This window comes from Falco biarmicus, chromosome 11 (genome assembly GCF_023638135.1).
Source record: "Falco biarmicus isolate bFalBia1 chromosome 11, bFalBia1.pri, whole genome shotgun sequence".
Lineage (NCBI taxonomy): Eukaryota > Metazoa > Chordata > Aves > Falconiformes > Falconidae > Falco > Falco biarmicus.
Window position 1 is genome coordinate 25,995,923 of NC_079298.1, and position 26,219 is coordinate 26,022,141.

Below are 26,219 nucleotides of genomic sequence, written 5' to 3' on the forward strand. Positions count from 1 at the left end.
TGTGCCCAGCCCCAGCGCCGCTGCGGCGGGGCGCTCGGCTCGGCCCGCCCGGCTCCGGGCTCGGGCAGCAGGAGCACTGGCGGCGATCCCCGGCCGTGCGCTATCGGGCGGGAGCCGAAATAAAAAAGGAAAAAGGAGCGAGCGGCCACGGCCCCGGCGCTGCCCGGCTGGGCGGCTCCCGTCCCCGCCGGGGCTGCGGACGGGCGGCAGGGCAGCGGGGCCCTCCCGCGGGGCAGGCGGCGCCGGTGGGGGCGGCGGGGCGGGGAGCGCGGCGGCGGGGGGGGGGGGGGGGGGGGGGGGCGGGCGCGGCGGCGGCGCTAGGGCCGCGCGTCGCGCGGGCCCGGAGGTGGGGTAGCTGCCGCCGCCCCGCTCGCCGGCAGTCGCGGGGAGGTCGCGCCGAAGTAAGGAGGTGCCGCCGCCCGAAGTTCAGCCGCGCCGCCGGAGACCCCCGCGCCGCAGCCCCGGCCGGGGTCGCGCTCCGCCCGCCGCTCGCCCCGCGCCCCATGCCGCGGCCGCCGGCGCCCCGCGCGGGGACGCCCCCGCCCTAGAGCAGCGGTGGCGGGCGGGGAGCCCCGGCGGGCAGCACCTGCGCGGCGCCCGCGGCGATGACCTGCGCGCACCGCCCGCCGCCCCGCCGAGCGCCGGAGGAGAGCGCCCGCCCGCCCGCCCGCCCCGCCGCGCGCCGCCCGCCGCCCGCGCGCCGCCAAACTTCGACGCCGCCAAGTGCCTAGGGCCAGCGGCGGCCCCGCGCCCGCCCCGCCGGGACCCCGCGCCCCGCCGGCAACTTTCCCGGGGGGAAGCGTCCCCCCCGCCCGCCCCGCGGCTCCTCATGCCGCCGCCGAGGGAACCCCAGCGCGTCCCGGCGCCGCGGCGGCTCCGCGCCGCCCCGCGGTGAGGCGAGGGCGAGCCCGCGCCCGCGCGGTGAGTACCGCCCGCGCGCCCCTCCGCGCGCCCCGGGGCGGGATGGGGCCGGGGGTCCGCGCCGCGCGGCGGGGTCGGGCCGGGCGCGTGCCGGGGCGCGGGTGCGGGTCCGTCCCCCCCGCGGGGCCGCGGGCCCAGGGCGGATCGGCGCGGGCCGCGCGCCCCCTGCCGCCGGCGCGGCGCGGAGCGGAGCGCGACGGGGGCCGGGGCGGGGCGGGGCGGGGCGGTACCTGCGCGGCTGCCTCCTCCGCGGGAGCCGGAGCTCGGCCCGGGCCGCGACGGGCTCTGAAGGGGCGCGGCCGCGGCGCGAGGGCGGTGGGTGAGCCCCGAGGCGCGCGGAGCCCTGAGGGAGGGGCCGGCGCCCCCGGCTCCCGCGCGCTGCGCGGGTTTTCCCGCGCGGGGGCCGAGCAGGAGCCCCGGTCCCGCTGGGCGGGAGGCGGGGGCGGCCCCGCGGGCCGAGGAGCGGCGGGCAGGTCGCCGGTGCTCGACCCGGAGAGAGCTCCCTCCCTCGCATCGGAAGCCGCGGCGGCTCGCGCGCTGCCACACGCACACGCGGAGCCCCGGAGCAGCCCCGCGCGGCGCCGGGCAGCGCGGCCCCGGCAGGAGCGGTGCCTTTGTGCGTGCGCGGGGCTGGCCTCTGCTGCATGCGCTTTTATTGTTCTGCAATCAACTTTCGCTTATTCCGGATCTGGTGGGCCAGCAGCCAGCCTCGCTCCTGCGGAGATGTTAGCGGAGGCAGTGCGTGAAGCAAGCGGCGGAGATGCTTTCAAAGAGGGAATAAATCCCCGTCTTGCCTGAGGACAATGCGGTTGAACGGGAGCGGCTGTGGCCTGGGCAGCCCGTCGAAGGGAAGGAAACCACAGTAGAACTTTCCCTCGCTTGTTTCTTTGGTGTGTGGGGTTTTTGTTTGGGTTTGGCTTTTTATTTGGAAAACAATAAAGGTTGATTTCTGGCATATTTTTTGGAGCTTTAAAGGATGTTTACCAGAGAGTTTCCAGCAGTTAGTGGCAATATTCTCTTGGAGTCACGGACTTTGCCATCAACCCTCGGCCCTGTGACACTGATAAGAAGTGGCACCAACTTTCTAGCTACGTATGTAAAATCTGGCAATAGCACAGAACAAACTCAGGGTCCGGTAGGCGTTCAGTTTCGTTCAGTTTCAAGGTTAAGAGCTTACCCTTAGCAAGTCATTAGCTCACTCCAGGACCTGAGAGCTTGGTAGCCTGGATACACTGCCCGAGGAGCACCCTCGTTAGGGGTGAGAAATAATGACCAAAAAAACCTGCAACTGCCCCAAATGCCAACTTAAATTCTGAGAGGGAAAGACTTGCAGAACAGATTGATGCTAGTTACAGAGATACTGAAGGCAATAAGCCACGATTATAAAGATTCTAGAGGATAAACTTACAGCAGTTACATACGAATGCTCTAAAATTTAAATACCTGAAGTGCTTTTACTCTATATGCTGGTGGCTCATGATACCCAGCAAAGTAATGGCAGCGGTAGCGTGAGGTGGCACTCAGCAAAGAATGATTTGCAAAAAAACCAGAAATATAGTAACTATAGTGCTGAATTACAATTTTTTGGTAGCAGAACACTGTATTTTATTTTCTTCAGCCAATAGGTATTGATATTTTTAATTCCTCCTGAGGCAAAGAAATCTTTTTCTGCTAAATAGTTAAATAAGCTGGATAGAAATAGAACCTAAACTTACTTTGGAGCAGCATTTGAGTCCAAAGGCACCACAGCAATTGTTTGGAATATACTGTATTTCATAGAAGTAGTAGCAGAAAGTGCGTATTAAATTGTCAAATACAGGTTCCCTTCTTGTTTGCATAGATGAATAATTTTGCATTTATAAAAGGGGGTGGGTTGTGGGGTTTTTTTAAAAAATATCGGAGCGTTATACGTACCAGGTTGTAAGTCATCTATGTTTAGCAAGATATAAAACACTTGGGTTTTATTAAATGTGGGTTTGCGAGTATGAGGATTAGTTCTGCTTTACAGAATACACTATTATTATTTTGTATGTTCTAAACTGCCTTTAAATAATACCTGGAAGGGACACAAAGGATCTTTCTAGCTGGGTTTGATCAGACACATTCATCTGCTGAAGCTGTTAGGGATGCAAACTTAAAACATGTTCCGTTTGGAAGAAACTGTTCAGCAGATGCCGGTGTTGGGAGGTGACAGCCAGCGCTCCTTGCCATACTTCATGATTTTAGCCGGTTCTCCTCAGGCTGCCTTGCATTACAACAGCTGGTTTGGGCTCTCATTCTTACTTGTGTGCAGTGGTGGTGTACGCTTTACCAAACGCATGGTCTGGTGAGAGAAGCGATCACTTTTTATTTTATTACCTTCTGTGTACCTGCTGTTTGCCAAAGAGAGAGGCCGGGAGCCTGCCCGTATGGTTTGCACAGCGACTCCTGGCAGGGAGCTCATGTCGGGCATCCAGCTGACGTGGTTTGTGCAGGGGAATTATTTGGGAAAGGGGGTGGATTTTCACAGTGATGGAAGGAGGCAGAGGAGGAGTGTTTGCTAACAACCCCTGACAAGATCTGAAGTTCTCCACCAGCACCAATTCTGCTGAGATGCATTTTAGCTCATTTGTGAAGGGGGTATCTGCTTAGGCTGCAGACTTAAAATGCTGCGTGAGGTATGACTTACCCACCCGGAGAGGGATGCGTGAGTTCAGAGCCACCTTCACAGCTGAATGTAGGCTGGGGTTCAGCTGAGCTGTGTGCCCTTCTTCTCAGATGGCTGTAACATACTCACTGTGGCCTGAACACCCGGCACTTTGCAGACGGAGCAGTGCTCTGGGGGAAGGCAGAGACAGCTGAAGTGGCCTTCGCTACCGTTGTCTGCCGGTGTTTTCCATATTGCAGGGGCTATGGCACATGGGAACGAACATTCAAGGCCCAAAACGTCCTGCAGTTCGTATCGCTGTTGCCCACAAAGGAGATGTCCAGGAGGCTTTGCATACATTAGCTAATGACCTTCCAGTAGTTCGCCGTTCCCTCATCCTCAGTCATCAGGGATGCTGCTCCTTCTTTGCCACCCTCATGGGCCCCCAGCACCCAGGGTGTGCAGCTAGCAGAGCACCACGGTGTGCAGGGGATCAGGGCACCAGACATTAGTTACTCCTGATTTGTTAAATTGCTTTTTTGTTAAGTCAAATACACAGGCGTTACTGGGGACAAAAAAAAACATGGCTCTGTGTTGCCCACAGCTAGAGGCATAGCGCTACACAACTGGTACAGCTGTAAACTTCAGAAATGCTATTCTGAATGGTTTTTGACAGAGTAATTCAAATGGATATGTCCTTAGTTGTAGAGCACCAAAATGTGGAATGCATATAATGCGTGACTCTGCAGGAATAAATATAAGCAAGAGAAATCGTATAGCTCTGTCAGAAAAACCCCAGCAGTGCTCAGCACATGATCCTTAATGTGCCTTGGTCAATATCTTTCTCTGTATCAATGGAAGCTCATTAAAAGAAAATATTGCAGACTAACTGAGCCATGCCATATTAGTTCTTGCCAAAGCTTGACATTTTTAATACATTAATAATATGTCTGTAATGTAATGGAAAACTATTAATCAGAACTGGTTATATGCCAGAAATTTAAGCTATAATTGGCTGCTTCTTGTCAGGAATGTCTGCTGTACACTGCTACAGCTGCCTAATGCTCAGATGTCTTGCACTCCTCTGCACTTTTTCCTTGTCACTGCACTAAATTCGATCGATGTTATAGTCTATAATTCTGTGTAACGACCATCATTATGACTCGGGCTTACTTTAATGAGAATTCGTTATATGGGAAGTATTTTAGCACAGTGTGTTAAGGTAGTGGCGTGCTCCACATTACTTCAGTTCTATCCAGTCCTGTTTATTAGTGCATCTGAGTCTTAGCCATTATAAGAGGTTATGGGTAGCTGAAGAGCTAGCAAGGAAAGTATTAAAGAAAAAAAAATCTAATTTTGCCTAAATATACAGTCTTGCAGTCTAAGAATAATTAAACTCAGTAACTTCTTATTGCTACACAGAAACATGATATTTACCTACTGTTTATTCCAGCTATGACCAAGTCTTCTCCAGTACAGAGTATGTTTTGATTTGTCACAATATTAAAATAATTTGGCTCCTTTTTTAGCAGTTTCCCTTTTGCGTAATGACTGTTCGAAGCTATGGGGTTTTGGAGGTGGTTTTTTCCCCCTGCAAAATAGTAAAATACATTAGAAAGGACTAGAGGGAAAGAGTATGAGGTGTCTTTAGAATGATGTGGGAAGTGTTCCCTGAATTACTGAATTCCAAAATAATAAGTAAACATTCCCACTGAAAACCAAAACAACAAAAAAAGTAAAGTCACTACAAAAACAGTGGTACTACACAGTGCGCTTAAAAAGATATAGTTTTAATTCGGTCTGAAATACTTCTGCTTTTGTGTCAAATTCAGATTTGAAGCTTAAATCTATCTGAACTAATTGAGAATTGTTATTGCAGGAAAAATTATATATTCTCTGCATATTCTGATAAAATATATGAGTTGTATGGTAACACTTGATAAAATGAATATAATGGAAAATTGCATTTACGTCCATACGGCAATTATTGTAAATTACTTTGCTATGGAAACACAATTCAACCATCTGTTGGCATTTCGTAGTGTCTGTAGTTTAGTTCAGTTTAAGATGAAGCATTATTTAAATATAGGGAGGCCGTTTGCAAATAGCTTTGAAGATAAGTTTTGGAAACGCGTATTAACGAAGTGACGTGCTGAGGAGCTCACCGGGTCACAAACCGCTGCCTATGGGTTTGGGGTATAGGAGGGTTCGTGACACTGGGCGTAATTTAAAACCGGGAACAAGCAAAGTGGGCTGCAGTAAGCGGTGTCTTAAGGTTGTTTCTTGACATCTGTCTGACGGGTCTGCTTAGGTTTTAGCATTCAGACAAAAAGAGCATGGAGGTGCTGCGGCAGCTGCCTGAAATCCTCCTCCTGCAGAGAGCCCAGCGCCCAGGCTCCCCGTCCTCAGCTGGCACAGGCTGACACCAGGCGCAGGCTGAGAGAAATGAGTTGGAGTTCCCAGCCCTTGTTTTCCTTGCCCATGTTTAGGGTACTTGGTGTTTGCAGTTTCTCTCATACAGAATTTGTATTTTTTCCTGCATTTTTCAGCAAGTGTATATTTTACGTCGTTGTAATAAGGTTATAGAATTTTATACGTGTAATAATATGACTGAGGTGATACAAACTGAGGGAATTTCTAGTTGCTTTCTGAAGAGAGGATATATCTGCTCTGAAATAAATGTGAGCACACAGGTACCCCCACCCGCAAACCTAGGAGATTAAGACTAACATAACAGAGGGGGAAAGCTTCCTTATTGTAAGCTACAAATGAACCATTATCTTTATCAGTAACGTAACATAAGTGTGGTCAGTAAATCACAGTTCAAAGGGAAAAAAAGGAACAGAGCTCTTCCAATGCTGATGAGAAATTTCAAGGAAACAGAAGTGTGCCTGCAGTTACTTTGTTACTCTTCCAAAATCAAAACAAAACAAAACCAACCCACTAAGAAACCTGTAAGGCTTTTGGAGCTCACTGAGGTACTCTGGCCAAGAGACCGTCTGCACCTGGTAGCCCTGATACCCATCTCTGTGTCACTTTAATCAAAGAGCCTTCACGCTGCTGTTCTGCAGCACTGGGCTGCCTGCTCCCCTGCCTGCCTGCCTGCCTGCCTGCACAATCTGGGCAATGGTCGAGTTCTGTAGTTTACTCTCAGGATTTGCTAGGATGAAAATACAGTTTTAGAAGCCAGAAACCTGTAACTCACTTGGAACGTTATAAATATGTCTTTGTTGCAGAAGAGTTAAATCCTTCATGTCAAAATACTTTTCACTGTGAATGGTTTTGGTAGTTTGTTCATTCTAGCACAGCACCCATGGTAAAGGTTATCCATATTAGACCAATTTTCTTTGTATTGCATCAAACCTCCAAAATGTCAACATATCATATATTTGTAATGCATTGATTCTTGGACAATAACTCTAACTCTTATTGTTTCTAAAAGGTGCCAGAAGAAAAGAATGATTGATGGGAAACAGACACCGGCCTGTAGACACTCATCCTTTTGCTTCAGATACTGATTTATCAGTGCGTCTGGGCATCCCCTGCGAGCCCTGAACACGGAGGATCACTCAGGGTTATCGACAGTGTAGCTGAAGACCTGCAACTTCACAAATTATTATCTGCTATTGGACGTCTTTACAAGAAGCCCTGACAGATAAGTTATAAGACAAAGGACAAGTGCCGCGTTGCTGTGAAAGGCTGTCATCGGGGTTTGGGTGGCTTCTACCAAAGTCTTCAACTTAGTGAAACAAACACTCTATCCTAATGCTTCACGTTTGAGTTGGAACCTATTTTATAAAATATATACATGTATATGTACATATATGTATAATCTGTAGACTGCCCGTACACCAGTACTGAGCATCCCTACGAAGGTGACATAAAAGGATTTAGAAATGTATTTGTCAAGATTCCTGTCACTTCACGCCCTCTGGGTTACTGTATCCTCCGTGATGCAGCACTACCCTTCTGTGTGGGGACACTATGACGTGTGTAAGACTCAGATTTACACAGAAGAAGGAAAAATATGGGATTACATGGCCTGCCAGCCGGAAGCCAGAGACATGATCAAATACGTAAAAGTGACTCTGGATCCCCCAGACATAACATGTGGAGATCCTCCCGAGACTTTCTGTGCAATGGTAAGGCAAGCTTTCATTTTGCATAATTAGTCAGTAAATATATGTGATCAATGGCTTCAAAATGGAAGCCCTAGAGTGCACATGTAATTAGCCGAGAAAATCTGCATCATACTCCAAATGTGAGAGGTTCTGCTGAACCGAACGCTGAATGATACATTAATCTGAGCAATGAGATGTGCTGCTTATGGGGACCTGACTTGACTTGGTCTGAATCCGTTGTCTCTCTAGGTCATATTTTAATTACTTAAAAGAAAGCAGCATAAAACTCCTAGTGCTAACCCGTGACTGGGGTGCGTTTGCCTGGATCGCAAAAGGCTTGAGTGAATTGGTTCCAATACAATCGCCTGCAAGCATCGTAGCATGGTACAATTCAGCATAATTTCCAAACATGAGACTGTTGTTAGAAACTCAAACTGCAGAAGCTTAAAAAGTGGGAGCTGGGCTGCTGGAGTGTTTCCAGCAAGCCCACACAGCTGTGGGCAGCATTGCCGGAGCCTTGCTACCACGTGCAGCAGGCGCATACCAGCAGGTCTGTATCTGCATGTATGGATAGTGCAGCAGGAAATACCTTGGGGTGGGGGCCAGCTCTGCCAGCTACAGCTTTCTTCTTTCACTGAAACTGTAAGCATTTAAGCCAACTCAAAGAGACCAAAATCCAGCTCCCTACTTTAGATGCTCTTAAAATTAGAGGCTAAATTTGGAAATATTTGGCTTGGTAAATGATTGTACAGGTATGAGAAACCAAGCAGACACTAAGACATCAACCTCTTACAGCTGTGCTGCTCCCAAGTGTTTGATAGGTCATGCTGTAAGAGGTCATTAGAGTTAAAAGGAAATTTTCAGCTTGTAGGTAACTTGTTTCTCCTCACAAATATGGAGGATTAATTTTCTTTGCCACTGAATATCTGTTAAATATGGAGTGGAAAACAGAGTATTCCTAGACTAGAAAATGTGACTTTGAGATGCAAAACATATGTGCTTACATCTGTTAACAAAGCACTGGAAACATGTATCACATTACCTACATAATTTAGATTTGAAAAACCAATGAGTTCTGGTAAGTGAGGTTAACATAACTGAGAGAAGTCTACAAGATTATTTATTTGCCTGTGTAGGAATCATCATTGCTGTGTGACAGCACCCCCACAGGAAGGAAATTTGCTTTTAAATGCCTTATGGTATCGTTTTCAACCACTACTATTCTGTAAGGAGTTCGGGTCCAACCACACATACATTTAGGGCATTATGTGCACGCACGCAGCTGCTTCCCACGTACATTATGGTAATAGGCACGTGATAAATTGCGAAGCTACGTGAATAAATTACATTCACTGTGAACCTTTGACTGCACCACTTGCTCTCTGCCCACTAATCCATCTCTGCTGACATGGCTTTGACACTAAACCTCCAAGCAGCTTCAAGCAGCCACTGTTTAAAAACAAATAAAAACATCATGCCCCACGTAATATGATATTTTTTCTTTGTCTTGAAATGTATTTTCTCTCTCAAAATAGCAATAGCTGTAAATTTAGCCCTCAATCAATGACGTTTAGCAACTCATAATGTAACAAATAAGAAAAGTTGGTCTTTTAATGCAAAAGAAACTGCACAGCAAAACTTGTTTCTTCCTTTTTTGTGCACACAAATGTTGCAGCAATTCCTGTCTTAAGTAACTGAGTTTCTGAAGGCCTTTGTTACCAGTCTACTCTCTAGTTAAAATAACGACTTTAAACAAAATACAAGCAACATTTTGATTAAATCTCAGTATTAAAACTGGTGCCAGAATTCCTCCCGAAAATGCTTGACCTTGCAAGGTCCTTGATGCTGTGATAGGGGATGAAAGTTTGCTTGGGAATGACCTGAGGTGACAGCTGTAGCTCACTTGCTGCTTAAGCCCTTGAGATGCAGAAAGCCACCAGAATTCTGACAGGAGAAGCAGAGAAAGAGGAAGAACTGGGGAGAAGGAGAGAGTGCGTGCACAACAAGGGTGTGTATTTAGTGGTGTAAGTGTAGAGTGGCTGTCTCCTACGTGATAAACTGTTGTATTTGCTTTCAGTATAGATGTATATTGCACATACACACTGTATTCAGATACACATTGGTAACAGCTTGACTTACTTGAAACGTTAGGAAAATGACAGAAATGTTTGATGTTTGTGAGGTAGTGCACAGCAAGCAGCAAGGCATCTCATGCTCAAAATTGCTTCATGTCTATCTGTACTGTAGCTACATGTACAAATTACACATTTTCTTCAAAATGAGGTTTTACATATTTGTAGGGCTGACCCTTTGGCATTTCTCAATGGAAGATCTTTTATTTTTGTGTTCATTTTTAGTTTTAGAAAATGAGTTAAGGAGATACCACTGACATACTTGGAGAAGGTGGGCAGGGGAAGAGTGCATTCCTGTTAGGCATGTTCTTGTGCTAAAAAATCCCGTATTTGAAATGACAGAGATTCAAAGGTTTCTTTTCAGCATGGTGAAGTGCTGAACAGACTTACATAAATGCTTGGGTTTATTGTTGTCAGAATTGGATTTTTGTGTGCTAAACCTGCATACCACTGTTTTGTTACTGAAATCAGGTTAACACTGCTGAGGAGGAGGTCAGGGTCCTTTCAGATATCCTAACAATAAGCAAGGGTACCAAACAGCCGAGCCAGCTTCTGCAGAAAGAGGAGGAGGTTGAAGCAGCCTCCTGTTTTGTTTCCGTATCAGTTCTCTGATCAGGCTTAGCAATTTTCTGTTCACCACAGAAAGGTGAACAGACCTATAGGTCTATACAGACTAAGGTACTAGCTGTTGAGTCTGTGTCAGCTATCAGTGTAGTATAGATTACATCCCTGAAACACAGCCAGCCCCAAGAGGTTCACCCAAGTCCTGCTGGGATCTTATGGTAAAATCTAAGGCCGTCTGTGAGAGGGAGATGATAATGGTGTGCAATAACACGAAATGCAATTGTGCATTACAATGCATGCAAACGTACAGTACAGAGGAGATGGGCAGTTAATGGTAAAATTTGCCATGTCCTTATTTCTACATATTCCCTGTGGAACTAAATGTTCTTGGAGTCCATTATGAATTTTTACTCTATGAGCTTGTTTAGTTGACAGACTCAGTAACAATGTTTTGCACATGCAGATTTGTTGCAAAACGAAACACCCCTCTTGTTGGTAGCTAAACCCAGCACGTGGATGCTCGCCACTCCTAAGTACCTTTGCGCCATCCCTCCAGGACAACATCCGTCAACATTACAGGCAAGACGCAGCAGGAAAACTCTCCCACAAATGCTTTTATGGAGTCTTTCCTGAGAATAACGTTATAGTTTCTGGTGACATTCAGTATTGACAACTCGTGATATTATTCTGAAACCTCAAACCTCTGGAGTCCTGTGATTATGTGAGATTCTCAGCTTTCATTTAAAACATCCCCTTTATTTTCTTTACTCCTTCTGGTTGCAGAGAAAAGTTTGAAAATGAAACTGAGAAGCTCAAAAAGCAGAAGGCAAGTAAACGGCCCTCCAAATTATTATTTGTTTAAAATCGCATAGTTTTTAAAGTCACTCAGGAATTTTAGGGCTTGGGAAATAATTTTGCTTGAGAGGAGAGATGCATGAAAGAAACATAAACAAATGAATGGCTTAGAATAGTGAATGCTCACAATTTCTGGCCATGGAGTTGCTAGTGTCTGTAAGGAGGATGTGATAGCATCCTTCCCCAACAGGTATGCTCCTCCTGCCTGCACGATAACCAGCCCCCTGCGGAGTGGGTTGACTGGTCACCCCTAGCTTCCCTGTACATTTTAAAGCAATCTTTAACTGCTCAGAGTGAGCACACATGCTGGCAGATGATGCACGTCTGCTTTCTGTGGCATTCCTTCAAGGAAATTTCACTGTCAGTCACAGAGTTGAACTGGATGGTCATGGCATTTGAGCCAGTGTGACTGTTCCTGTGGATCTGTAATTCATGAACTTTGAACATTTGGCGTTGGGTAAGAGTGTGTCTGGCATCATGCACTTACAATTAGTTGGCCTGGGAGGAGAGGGAAGGGGAAGTAGAAGAGAGAAGAAGCTACTTCATGTTTTCATAACTGCAGGATTCACTTTGCAGAGATACTATATGCAAATTTTTAAGTACCTGTGGGTGCAAGTTCTTGTGGCCTGCAGCATTTCAGTCTATTAAATAAAACCGCTTTAAATCCCTGGAAGTAACTAACAGTTGAGGAAATCTTCTGCTTCCCCTTGTGTAAGTGCTTGTTGAGAGGTCACAAAACTCTGTCCAGTTATAAAAAGAAACAAATCTGACTTTTCATGACCGTCACCATCTTTTGCCCTATAAGAACAGCTCATAGGTAGCTTCTGACTTCTTGATTTCTAAAACACGTGTCAGCTGTGCCCTCGGTACAAGCTTCAGGAGCCCCCGCGATGCCGCTCATGGCTCAGGGGTCCCATTCCCCCAAAGTCGCAGCTGCCCCTCGCATGGGTTGGCCCCTGTGCTGAAATCCACCTGTAGCCTGGGGTTTGCAATCAAACCTCAGCCGGGATTAGTGTGGCAATTCATCACAAATTTAACCAGGAGACTCCTAGTGGCTATTACTGTAATATGCAAACTGGAGACAAACGCATTACCAACCTATGTTTGCAGCTGAAACAGCAACATAAAAATACAATTTTCTGCTTATGTTTAGACCTAGCTATCACAACACCATCCCACATCCCAAAAATGGCTAAAAAATGACAAATTCATCGGCAGCTATCATTGCCTGCAGCTAATTTTCTTCACAGGTTAAACAGAAGCTTGAAGAGAAGCCTACAGACGGGAGTCCTGTACATTTGTACAATTTATAGAGCAGAAGTGCTGATGATGGTAGAAATTTGAGCCCTTGAGTGCTACTCTGTATTTCATAGCCAATCAAAACTAAATTAAGAAACAAAGATTATTAAAAAGTCTTCTGTGCGTGTAATTCTGGCATAATATTATGAGGTGGGCATTAAATTTTTCCCTCTGAGACTTTGAGCATCATTAATACAGCATTCCTTTAATTACAAGTAGGCTCATACTCCTTAAAAAAGGGAAAATACTCCACAGTGTAGTTAGTAATACCATTATTGTGTTTACTGAAATAATTAAATGAACAGATAATTCTTCTGAGTAACATATAAGTAAAAATGTGAAATAAAAATGTATTTTTGGAAGCATTTTGGCATGCATACGTGCATTCTCGGGTACGACAATTGTAAACAGTGTTGAACGATACCGTTAAGAGATGCTGGTAAGAAAAAAACTTTTTTCTTTTATGGGCTGAATAAGGACATCAGCCCTTCATTTTTGGTCCGCATGGGGTAGAACAGGAACAGGAGCTGAGGCTATTGTTACTGGCCTGTTTAATGGGGATTTTCATAGTTGTGTATTTTAAAAGTACATACAGCTCAAAGTTATTGCAGACCTCATTTACAATACCTGCATTCACCTATTTTGAACTCTTTTGAGCACGTTTAATTAATACGGGTGTTGCTTTGTCATTGTTGGAAAGAACCTTATCCTTCAGGGAGCGGAGTTTTTATTTTGGTGTTTCCTCTTAAGTTAGTGGATGTTTCATTTCACTGTAGTACCGCAAGACCTATCCGGTGAGCTGCAGCCCCCGCTCCCCTTCTTCTCTCCCCTGTGTAGGGCAGGACACCTCCACCACCCTACCGATATGGCTGTTCCCATCAAAGCACTACTTTGGCCCTTGTGCCGGCCTTAGACCAGAGCAGCTGGCAGGACTAGAGAAAAGCCAGAAGCACACACCATGCCCTTTGCTCCTGCTGTCCCCGCCGTGGAGGTGACAGCCTACCTGTGGCCTTTGGTCACAGCCTGCCCGCAAACACTTTAAAGGTACCTTGTTCCTCAGAACACTTGGGAAAGGAGTTCTTGTTTTCATAAAAAAGGAGAAAATGGATATACTTAATGACAGCAGGAATACATTAAAAAAAAAAGTGGCTTGGTAAAAAAAAAATATCTCTGTTTTCTTCCAACTGGAAGCAATCTGAAAGCTAATAATTTCGCATAAATTGAAACTGAGGATTGCCAGGAAAACAGATTTGCATTTTATTCATTATCACACATCAAGATTCCCCAGTAAATCATCAATAAAACTCTGTCCAGTTGCTTACTTTTTCCTCCTCAGTTACACTTTGGGTACTGGAATATTTTCAAACATTAAACAAAGCAAAAGCACACCCACAAAGTATTTAAGTTGTTAAAAATGTCTGGGGGTAAAACAGGGTTCCTAAATAAAGTCAAGGGCTTCTGCTTATTTTCAGTTGCAGAGTTTTAAGGCACATATCACTACTATGTATAAAAATGCATCCTTTTAACAAGATGTATGTTTTCTAAATATACTTCATAGAAACTGCTTAACAACTGCTTTTAACACTTCCTTTATTCCATTTGGTACTTGCTCTCCTATTTTGTTTCTCCCCCCTGAAGTTAGCTGGAAATACTAGACGTTTGTAGCTAACACAATAATCAATTTATTGTAATAATAATTGATCTGAGAAAGCAAGAGATTTCTGGGGGCCATTGTGGCTCTGAGGGTGAAGTTCTCACAAATACCTGACCTGGTCCCCCCCCCCCCCTGCTGCTTGGCCCCCCCCAGGTGCCTTCCCCCACTGGCCAGGGCTGGTACCTGGGGAGAACTGCCCAAGTACTCTGCCAGAACTTGGCCTTCTGGTCTTGTTTGGGTGTGGAAACAGCAACAGCAATTTTATAGAGAAATGAACAGCTTTCACTGCAAAATGGATACCCTGACATCCACAGGGGAATCCGAATGGCTTGCCTTCAGTGTGGCTGGACCAGAAATGTCCCCTCAGCAGCACCTTTAGTGCCATCTTCTGCAATAAAACAATACTACTTTATAAAAAATATATAAAAAAAAATCTTTACTAGCAAGGTATTGTAATTTGAACCTCTCTGGTGAGGCAGAGGTGATCTCAAGCCTGTGGCTCACTGCAGGGAGACCCTCCTAACAGGATTTGCTGGGGCGCAGGGAGACAATGCAGTAAAGCAGCATCCTGACAGCGCTCCTCATCCGGGGTAGGACAGCGCATTCCTCCCCACCCTCAGGCTGAGGACAGGTGACAGCAGGTAGCCACACTTTATCTGCTAGAAACCCTGAACTGAGATTTTTTTCCAGGGTGGGTAAATTCACCTTTCTGCAGAGCAACCTTTGTTTTCTGACCTGCCAGTGTCACACAGTCAGCCTGGAGGAGCAGTGGTGCAGGCTCACCCCCTTTGCAGGGAGCAGCTGGTTTGCTTACGCACGTTTTGGTCACGGGCGTGATGCCCCATGGTCCCAAGTGAGCTGTGCAGCATTAGGCTTTCCAGGCTGCTGTCTCATTTTGAGGACAGTGTACAAGGAGTGTGATATTGTATTTCCTCCCGCTGTGATGGACGGACAAGTCTCAGAGTGCAAATTTTGGATTTACTTGACAGAGCTAGTTTTATGCTGTTCAGGTTTGTCCAAATTATTTGGACCAACATATTTTTCCTCCTTCATTTAGTACCTGTATGTCTCTCAACTCCAGAGTTTCATGTGTCTTTCTTGCAGGGTTTGTACTTAGTGACAGCTAAGAATCACTGGAAAGCAAATGCAGTTCCTGAGGCACTTGCATATATTAAAATTTCCATTTGTAAGCATCTGAGTTGAAACTAAGCCAAGTGAACTTGGCCAAGAGTTCTGCAAACCCTGTGTACATCAGGATAACTGTTCTGGTTAGCAGGCTCCCCTGGAGTCCTTTGAGAAGGCAGAAGTCACTAAGTTGACTCCCAAATAATGACGTTAACATTCAGACATTTATGTTACTTATAAAGCAGCCAGCCCTATATACAGCCTGAGTTGTCCCATGCAGACCTTTAAGCCCACAGTGTTCTGTCAGAGCATTCAGGAAAAAAAATACATGTACGTACTGATATGGTAATCAGGCTCCCTCATCCCTTCTGCTCTATGCTGTGGAGGAGAGAAGGAGAAATCCAGACAAGCATTGACAAAGTATGGAAATTACCCATCTCCTTACTCAAGGATGAAAATGAAAACCTGCCATTTGTTTTTATCCACAGGGTTTAGCAAGGGCTGAGTCTGTGGGAGCTGCTGAATTTAAGATGAGTACCACTGCTACTTTTTTTTAAAAAAAAACACAATACTGATACTGTATTGCCAAATCTGCAATTTCTGATGCATAAAACCCCCACCTATTTAAGAGTAGCTAAAACTAGGCAAGAGATCTGTTAAACCAAATATATCTTGACTTTTTTTCAAGGCCTATAAGTACTGGCTGGATCCGGAAACTCCAAATTAATCCCAGATATTATTAAGGTCATTGACTGACAAGATGCATGTCCCTAATCTCACTAGCTGAAAAGTAGGAAGTAGTTCTGTACCCGATTTACTTGTACCAACAATGGCCGTTGGTACACATTTTAGGTATGGAAGTTTATGTTTTCACAGGTCACTTGCAGTGACACCATCTTGATCTACAAGTACAAATATAGCTAGGGACATGAAAATCTTTGGCATTGAGCTGGCTTGGCAACGCATGTAAGTGATTTCACATAGCTTTGATGTTTGCTGTATTCTGTTTTCTGTAAAATGGTTTTATTTCTTATCTTCTAGTTCTTTAAGCAGATTGTTTATATGGAATTTAGGAATAAAAAAGGAGAGGAAAGAAAAGGCCGCAAATGAATTTTAATTATATGTATTACAAGCAAGAAACCATACTATACCAGAGAGATTTTGTGTCAGGCTTCAGCCCAGAGAGAATTTTTATACCTAAGTAGTTGTAAAACCTTTAAAAGAGGACACCATTATGATGAAAGGAGCATTTTCTTGCATGTACATACTATGTCTTTCCAGCATCCTGGTGCATTTTAGATTTTTATCCGTAAAACTGTCAGGAGCCATCATTTTAAATCATCAATTTGATTTTTACTATCTACACCTGCTCATAAGGCACTCCAGTGAAAACTAGAAACAGAGCTACTTGTGGGTGACATTTACAAATGACTGGAGGGAAGAAAAAGGTTTAAAAAAGAAGAAAGGAATAGCAAACAACTACACAAAAGCCCTCATCTTTGAAAAGCAACGTGTACAGCTATAGAAAAAAAGTACAGAATGTAATTTTCTGACTGCTAAAACAACTCTTTCTACATGTGCTATTTTCCTCATCTATTTTTATCGCAGCCTTCCAGACTCTGACATGCCTCTTGGCTTCCTTGACCATATGGATCTGCCAAGCAGCATGAATACTGTAGGGATAGCCTGCAGAAATATCCCAGCAAGGTGTCATGCTTTGCAAGAGTTTGTTCAGACTTCCAGAAACATTAAGTGATGGATTTAATGGGTTGCAAGCATTGTAGATTTCCTCACTAAAATTTTAGAGTAAATTTTTGGACCTGGAGTCCCCATTTTCCCGGAACAGGCCTGAGAGAAGCTTTTGAAAATACAAGCTTAAGCACATACAAGCTTTTTGCTAACTTAAGCACTGGCTTTGATTTTTAAAAAGAAAAGTATCCTTCAATAAAGAAGAAACACGTAGAGATAAATCATGATGTGTATTTCATGTCTAAGAGTCAGTGTTTGACTTTTCATAAACAGGATTTAAAATATGATCTTCCATTGAAATTAATGTGCCCTGTATAAGTCAACAGAAGGACTTGACAGCAATGGATCGTGCCCAGATATTGCTTGCTTCCTTAGTAGTGCATATTATCCTCTGTACCATACCAGTTTGAAACTCTCAACTGGAAACTTTAAAACCATCCTAAGTAAAAGCATAATTAACAGTATGCCTTTATCTTTCCATCTTTTTCTAGTCAGAAAAAATTTCACTGAAATACATTTATTTCCAACCTTTTCCAGTTACAAAATCTTTTACTCACTATACTGGTGCTTGGTTTTAGATTATTTCACTCCTGTGAGCTTCAGGGCAAGGCTGATTGTTTCAGGTGACTGGACAGGATTCGGTCAGGGGGATACATTTTTTCTTGGGTACAGTTTTGGTAATTTCAGAGCATGCAAGAATGCACCAAAAGCACATTTTAGACCATCTAGCTGGAAAGTGCCAGGTAGAATACATGCATAGAATACATATCAGGGTTTGCATATTAAAATATATTATTTTAGCTTTATGCATCTCTTGGCTTATTTGTAAATAATTAAAAAGGACAGAAGACTATTATTCAATAATTTTCCCATAGTTCTCTGTAATTGTTCCATCGTTGGTTGTAGCACTCAACATTAGCTAAGCATCATTTATGAGCTTTAGGTTTTATAGGTTTAAAAGCAAGCCTCCAAACAAGAGTTCAACAGTTCCCATTTATCATTAATCAGAAAAGATGGGATTTTCAGCATAACATTTTGTGAAATTTTAAGCAGTAACACAAAGTATGCCATTTTTAAACATTAAACCATGGACAAATGTTTGATATCTTGAATTCACGGGGGTTTTGTTTGCTTTTTGAAGCAATACACACATCTGTTTTCCCTCCATAAGTCCTCAGCTGGTGTAAAGTGGCATATGTGCATTGAACAGAATGGTGCAACCACCATGGAGAAGGTGACTCCCATACATCTGCCACTTGTGCCATCCCTCCACCCCTCCTGGGGGCCAGCCCCTCACCCAGCCTCATTGAAATGGAGGCTTTTGAAAATGGTGGAGAAAAGGAAGACTGAAGAGAACAATGGGGAGTTGCTCCAAACAGCGCAAGAGCCTTCCTTCCTCCTGGCTGGATACCTGTCTCATCACACCTTAAGGGCTCTGTACTTGAGAAGCCACCAGAGCTCATGGGTTTATTCCCGCTTACACTTCTGCTACCCTTTTTTGGGCAACAGTCTCTTTTTAAAATGGTGTAGACCCATACAGACCTCCACTGTGGACCTTAGACTGGTACTAGTGAAACGTTTTTCAAGTCTTTTTGAAAGCTTAAGGTTAAAGAGTTCAGCAATAGGATAGCATGTGCTGAAGTGGGGATTAGTTTATGAGGACCCCTTCATCATGCTGCTTTTCCTAGGCGCAGTCTCCAGGAGAGTAAATACATTGCAGGAGTGCAGAGAAAGAAGGCACAGTCTTTTTACAGGCAGCATTTGACTCTCCTAATCAATAATAATATGACTAAGAATTTGGAGTAAATGTCATTCTGATGATTGTATCTCGTCAAGGGCCTCGTACTGTTAAGTGATGGGTTTGAAATGATAAAATTGTGCAGAAGATCAGAAACAAAAATCGGATAGCAGCAGGGCCCCACTGAATTTAACCTTAGTCTCAGGGTTTTTGTTTCAGTTCCCATTCTCAAGGTCACTGCACCTATGCTAATGCAACTGTCAGCATCCTCCTCCTGCCAGACCAGTTGCTTCTGATACCCCAAAAGAAGATTTACAGGAGCTGACCAAGAAAAAATACAATGCTTTTCACAAATTAATTGCAGAGATGAATGGCACCTGTAATGACCTGTTTTAAGACTTTTTTTTCAATGACACCACCTTACATGAGCTTCTCTAAATTCTCGTCATGTAAGCCAGCCACAGTTGGGTTTTTTTGGCTGTCTTCCTAGCCAGCGTCCAAGGCCTCAGAAAGTAGATGTAAGGGCAATGCTGAGCAAGCCTTTGCTGTCACAGCCTTTGCTTTGGATTAGTAATTGGTTTGTTTATAATTATGAGCTGTATAAAGCCTTGCAGGAAGAGCAGAACATGTTTACTTTTACAATGATGAAATAAATAATAAATTGGAGACGCCTTTGGAATTCCAAAGTATCTCTCTTAACCAGGGATCAGATTCACAGCATTTTGCTGGGAAATGTGTGCACCTAGGCAGCACAGCTATAGCAGAGGGCTGCTGCTGAAGAACGGCATGATAAACCTCCTTACTGAGCTAGTAATGGCAATGTACAAGTTAATGCTGGTCTCGGTGGCAGACCCTGGCCTGTGATCCTACACACATCCAGAGCATCCAGGAGCTTCTGCAGCCCCTAAGCAACTCATGCACATGGGGAGAAGCACATAGCAATGTTGTGTCTTAGAAGAAGACAAGAGAGAGCCCTCATATTTCTGTGTGGATCTTGGATATTATCTTAGATAATTTGTTCGCAGGAGAAATCAGCTTTTCTCCATTAAGAAATGCTTGTGATATTCCAACAGTATTGCCACACAGACTTTGTTAGAAGGTATCATCTGGCCTATAAACACATGAAGCAGAGAAACTTCTAACTGAGCCTCTAACGCTGCTTGTCTGACAGTAAGTTTGTCTGCTTCAGCGTTGCTCTTCGTAGATCTCCACATGCCTGGTAGCTGGGTTCAGTTAGTGTTGGTTTTAATCATTTATAGTTTTCTGACCTAGGTTTCTTGATGCTTTATGCATAAAAGCTATACAGAAAGTTAACAACACAAAATACAGACATGCTTTACAGGTAACTTTACAGGGCCTTAAGCTAATGAGAAATGAGTTTCTGCATGGCTGTGGCTCACATGTTTGGCAATCAGTGAACCTCACAGGTGTCAAGCAGATCTGCAGCCATAGAAAAGAGCTATTTTCTAACTTGGTTTGGGGTTTTAGTGGAATTTTTTTTTCCTTGCTCAGTTTGAGTCATGTTCCGACTATTTTTTTAAAAAAAATTTGTTAATTTTATGTGTAAAGGTCACAGAACTAAAGTTGTAAAAAAAAAATAATAAATTAACCTGCAGGTGATTTATGAAATGATAGTCAATTCCTTGAGTTTGTGAAAATAACATATACCACTAATAATCTCTTGGAACTGATTTAACACCATATACTATTGCTGTGCTAGGAAGAAGCCAAGGACTTGTAACGATCTGTCATTTGCGGGGACATTTTTATTACTCTTTTAGAAATGCTGTGCTTTAATTGTCTCCCTGCTTCAAATCAACTGCTTAGTTTGCTTTAACAGTAGTTTTCTCTCTGTAGTTATCATGGCCCTTGCTGTAAGAAACCTAAACTCTCTGTATTCCTGGCATGGTAACTGCTAACAGGAACAGGAGCAGAGAACCTATCCATGTCCCTCTAATTTAAGAGAGTGAAAATACTATATTGATTGCAAGTCACATTTTTATGGAGTACACACCAAATTCCTTATAGACCTGCATCGCAGGCAATTCCCCCTTGACTCACTAGGATTGAGCTGAGAGAAAATCCATCCAAAATAATACACTTTTTTTTTTGCACTGTTATGAAGTTTGCAGCAAGATATCCAATAGAAAAATGGCTTTGCTTTCAACTATTAAAAAGAAACTGTAAGCTCTTAATTTAGTGGCAATGTCACTAGTGCTTTAGCATCTTCTGCAGCATGCCTCCAACTGAGGAACTGAAGTGCAACTATAAATAGCAATGATGTCTTCATCAGCTTGTGAGAAAGAGGGGTTGGGTTTCTTTTCTCCCCACATTTCCTGGAAAGACATACAGTAAGACATCTCTAATCTCTTCTTTTGCATAGCACATAGATTTAACTGTTTGATGGGTTACTGAATCAAAACACAGATTTGTTGCCTGCTGGTTCACAACATAGCTCAGTGAACAACAGGAATTGATTGTTCTGCCTTAAGGTTGTGTCGTATATGATTGGCACCCCAAAGTTTAGTGATTGCATTAAGGTCTCAGCTTTACAGTTCAGGACTTTGAGGTGCTCTTCCCTTTTCAAGTGAGAGGAGATTTCCCTCCACCCCAAAATGTGCTTGTCTGGCTGAATTGCTTACTCAGACCCATAGTGCCTGTGTGTTCCCTGTGCATCTCAATGATGAGGGATCCCCTCCCAGCATCCCAAATCCTTAGGAGATCCCTTTCACGGTTGGGCTGCTCCTTCACCACTCTGTACCTGATAACTAAGGAATTGCCTGAGGAGCAAATGGCTTTGTTAGATTGGGTCTACCTGCTCTGTATTTTAAGAGGCTATCTGTCAGAAAAGCATTAAGTTTCAAATCCCTGGGTTGGGGACCAGATGCAATGGCAAAGAGGGGGGACTTGATGGTTGCTGGGGCAGCACGGCTGGTCTGCATGCTAAGAGGTTTTAATGGAGCAGATGAAATCTGTCCTGGATTCTGAGTCACAAATATATTCAGGCAAAAGAAGGAAAAAAATGAAAAAAAAAATAATTTTCAGGGCTTGCATGCCTTCAGGTTCATTTGTTTAAGAATATTTTTGGAGGGTAAAGTTAAATGCTAAGGGAAAGTTACAGCAAGGCTTGTGACTGATGGATAAGATGCAGTATGCTCTGTGATGCTATGAGAAAAATGCTGATGCAGTTAGCTGATAGATAAAATAGCCCCAGCATTTAAAAAAACAGAAGATTTTCTAAAGTTTTTGAGATCCCACCTTGGTATAATTCTAAAGGATGTTTCCAACTAGTAGCCACACAAATAATTGCAGATTACAGTGTTGTACAACTCCATTAACTAGGTGAAGAAAAAATAGCAACATTGTCATTTTAGTGAGATGTCTGCTCTCTCCTCCTCTTTACCGTGCATCTTAATGTACCTTGCTGTCTGCACTGACTTGGGGCTCTGAGGCTTTGTCATTTCTTGGCAATTTCATTCTCTAATTTCTTCTGACACATGGTGCTTAAATCCACAAGAAATGTGAGGTGAGGCAGAGAGGATTCCTGCAGACTGCCGCACCATAAGAGAAGTGCTCATTTGCATTATTCATTAGATAAAGGCACTGATTTGTATCTCATCTTGGTCGTCTCCATTTCCAAGCAGAGGATGTAGAGAATTCACAGAACTGCTGAATTTTTATGGTATTAATAGTGTTCATTTGGGATTAAGTCTCCATTGTCTGCTGCCCTGTATTTTGTCCCACACTTATCTTAAATACCTACAGAAATGACATTCTTTTGTCCTTATTTATAATGAACTGTAGCTATTTTCCGCCTAGCAAAAGGGTGCTAATTTGTTTGTCATTGCAATTTTAAAAATATTTTTTATCAAAGCCATAATTCTATACTTGGTCATTATTTGTAATTAGATTATTATGATCTTTTTCCCTGTTGTTCTGAGGTTGTGCTTCAAAAGCAAAAGCTCGTAAAGCAGCTGCAATAATTACATGTGATGTGACAGTATCTACAAATATTTTTTTTTCTGTTCTGTATTCTTAAGCAGTAAGCTTTTAAGAACTGTATACCTTCTGTTAAGTAAAATGTTAACACATTGAAGTTGAGAAATGTAATAGCCCTAGATAACTTTCAACACTGTGTTCTTATTTTCTAAGCTTTATGAACCAATTTACATTATGCTTAACATTAATATTTGATTCAGAAATCTATACTGTAAAAAGGAGGGGGTATCACTTTTCTGACCGCAGTGCATTGCAGGGAGGGAATGCTTAATTGGGGGCGGGGGGACTTGGCACTGTTGAGCTCTCATCTTGCTACCAAATGCAGGAAACTGTCTGGGGAAATTAGGAATTCTAGAAGACATAAACAGGTATCATTATTTCCTATATGCTTTTTAAGAAAATTCGCATGATAAACACCTTAGAAAACACTGCTGAAACCCAGAGCCGTTCCCTGACCCATCATTTACCTCCTAGGACCGCAGAAGGCTAAAACAAACGGTGGCTTATTCTGACTCTCAAAGCCCTCAGTTAAGCTTGGTGCTTCACTGGGCCGGATATCGTACAAAAATAAGGGAAGGCCTTGTCCCCGGTTTAAATAGCTGACAGTATCATTGAAACACAAGCATAGAGAGTAGTAAAATGTGGGATCTGAAAGCCAAGTTTAGCAAGATGAGGTGCTAAGGCTGATGACTCCGCATTCTATCTTTTTTTATTGTAATTATGGCATGGCTGTATGGCTGATGCTGTAGCTGTATGATTTCTTGGGGGTGCCACACCAGCCAAATTCACGTTGGGCTCAGATTAGAAAGCGGGGAAGGCGACGGCCCTGAGCAGCAGTTTGTTAGGACACTTCATCTGTAAACAGTGTTACGGCAGAAAATGCAGTGCAAATGGCATATGAAAATGAAACAAGCTTATACTAGGATTCTGCCTAACACACAACTTAATTATAATTAAGTTTGCCACAAGTTAGTAGCACAGCTGAATCTCAACAAACCACCTAAGTAATGTGCTGATTGCACTAACAGCACTTGTTGTCAGGGGCAGAAGATGCCATATGGCTCCTCGTCTCTACCCAGGTCAAAATATTATGAGGAAGAAACTTAAATACATCAACACAAATGAGGAATTAGCTGATCTGGCTTTCCTCCAGCCCACAGTGTGCATACACGTTCTAGGGTCTGGCCATTCCCAAGCACAGTGGGGGGGGCTATCCAGAGTTTTCCAGAACATACCAAGTGGAGGAATATCATGGTACTTGAGGACAAACAAAGGCAGCTGGCACTTGGTCACGTTGCTCAGGCACAGCTTAGCTCTGCAAGACGTGCCCGGATTAGGTTTGGGCAATTTGTGAAAGGAAAAGACAGTATAAAGGAGACTGAATGCTAACTGAGGGGGGGACGTCTGGGGTGAATGCAGCAGGAGGCAGTCCTGCACAGGGCAAGCCTGGGTTCAGCACCAGGGAGGGCTTTTCATTTGGATGGGGACACGAGTCAAACTCCCACTAATTGCAGTGCATTCGGTACAGGTCTTTGAAATTTTGCACAGCCTTTTTATTTTCTTGTTTGGGGAACAGACAAAGCTATAGCATAAATTTTGTAGTGCCATGACCAAAACGTTACCCCTCACATTCCCCTGTGGTTTCAGAATCTCGTCCATTTATAATAAGTATCAAACTCTAAAACCAGTCACTAAGAACACTGCAGAAACTACTGCTCCTGTAAGAGCAGCAGAGCCTGGTACTACCACTGCTTTTGAAAGATCTTCGAGCATTTCTGTTCTAATTTGCGTGTGATGCTTTTCTAGGTTGCATCAGGCTGAAGCACAGCAGAAGTGGAGTTTATGCTGTGTTAAATTGTTATTAACTACAGAATGTCATCCAAAGTGTAGTGTTCTGCCAGTTTGAGTTACATACTTTTGTTATGCTTTTTGCTTTGAAAAATACACGTATGAAATTTTTAAGTGTGCCAAGTAGGCCAGATGCTGCCCTTCAGAAATAAAAATTACCTTAACTGATTCTGTGATGATTCAGGTTGTAGAAGAGCCGTAAAATTTCTGCCAGACTTAAAATATCTTTCCTTGAACACTGGTCCCGCTGTGCTGATCTTGCTGTCAGCAAGGGTTTGCAGATCCTCGGTTATGAAACACCTTGTCACCGCTCATCCAGCAGCTTGCTCCTGCTCCACTGTGAAGTTTGTTAAAGTCATTTGTCCAGATTTTGAAATACAGAGTGGGTTTCCTAATGATTTTCTTAGGATAGGAAGAGGGTTGTGCTTTTGTCCTTTGATACACCTCAGGGTAGCTGTTGTGAAGCATGTTACGGAAGTGGTGGATAACCCAAAGGCTCCTGCAGACAACGAATTATTCTAAACAATATTTACCTTTAAAAATGTCCTTGTCTAGCGCAAAGCAAGGAGAGCAGCTGTTCAACATTTATTTTTATCTTCAGTCTTCAATGGATATTAGACCTCTGCCTCTTTTGGGGCTTGCCACAGTATCCCTGACAGATCTGCGCTGCTCTGCCTCATTCATTACAAACCACCTATTTTGTCTGCCATGGGCTTCTCTACACCCTCAAGCTGCACCTGCGAGAGTTTGGAGCGAGTCCACTGAAGTCACTGTTGAAGTGCCTAGACCCTGGTTTGGATGCTCTGTGCTGCCTTGGCCATGCAAAATAGCCGAAAAGCAGGCTTGAGGATGGAGCAGAGGATTTTTACTGGCACAGAAATATTGCTCTAGTGGCAGAGGATTGGCAAAGCCAGCTCAGTGCCATCTGGTCTTTGAGCCTTCCCCTGTTTCAGAAGACAGTGGACCATGCCAGCAGCTGGAGGATGGGGAGCAGATCTGAGAAAAACCCTTCCAGACAGTGCAGCAAATACGCTGGAACCTGTGTAACCAAAATGAGCTGGAGCAGCCTTTAGGATGCTCTGAATTATGCCTAGAGCTGTTCCAAGTCTTAATCAGTATGAAATGCTTTTTAGGACTACTTTTCTCCCTCTTCATTTGTGATGAGCATAAGCTGGAAACCAAAATACAGGAATTCACTCCACGCTGTGGGTAACAATTTTTACAATATATCCATAAATTTAAAATGTGAGGCTGTTTCATATAAGCTTCAAAACTGACAACTGAAATAAAACTGTCAGTCTAGTGGGTCATGTCAAGAGCAGATCTTAGGTGCTTCTTGGCACTACGACAGCACAGTTGTTTGCTGCATAGGTGACCTTACAGGATCCAGACCTTCTAACACGCCTCACTAATTACAGAAAGCTGATCCTCATGTGTTCGTCCCACACATGTGAAATTCTGAAAGCTGAATCTAATTAAGTTCCAAATATATTTTCAGTTTGTGTTGAGAGATGCCACTATTTCAGCAAATCCGAGAGAAAAGGAATATTGCTTTCCTTCACACAGTACGAACAACACTGCAAGGAGA

General features: G+C 44.0%; 1 protein-coding gene across 5 annotated transcripts in view; it reads left to right on the forward strand.

The window, feature by feature from the left end:
- The first annotated feature begins 297 nt into the window (after positions 1-297).
- The window catches only part of NTNG1 (netrin G1), a 158,814-nt gene continuing 132,892 nt past the window's right edge, over positions 298-26,219 (forward strand). The window contains exons 1-2 of one of the 5 annotated variants that reach the window (XM_056355571.1): positions 298-921; positions 6,990-7,689. In XM_056355571.1, coding sequence (XP_056211546.1) covers positions 7,444-7,689 — 246 coding nt within the window. In that variant the 5' untranslated portion in view covers positions 298-921; positions 6,990-7,443. Of the gene's footprint in view, positions 1,812-6,989; positions 7,690-26,219 lie in introns of all 5 variants that reach the window. The other 4 variants (XM_056355568.1, XM_056355567.1, XM_056355569.1 and 1 more) reach the window with 4 other exon arrangements.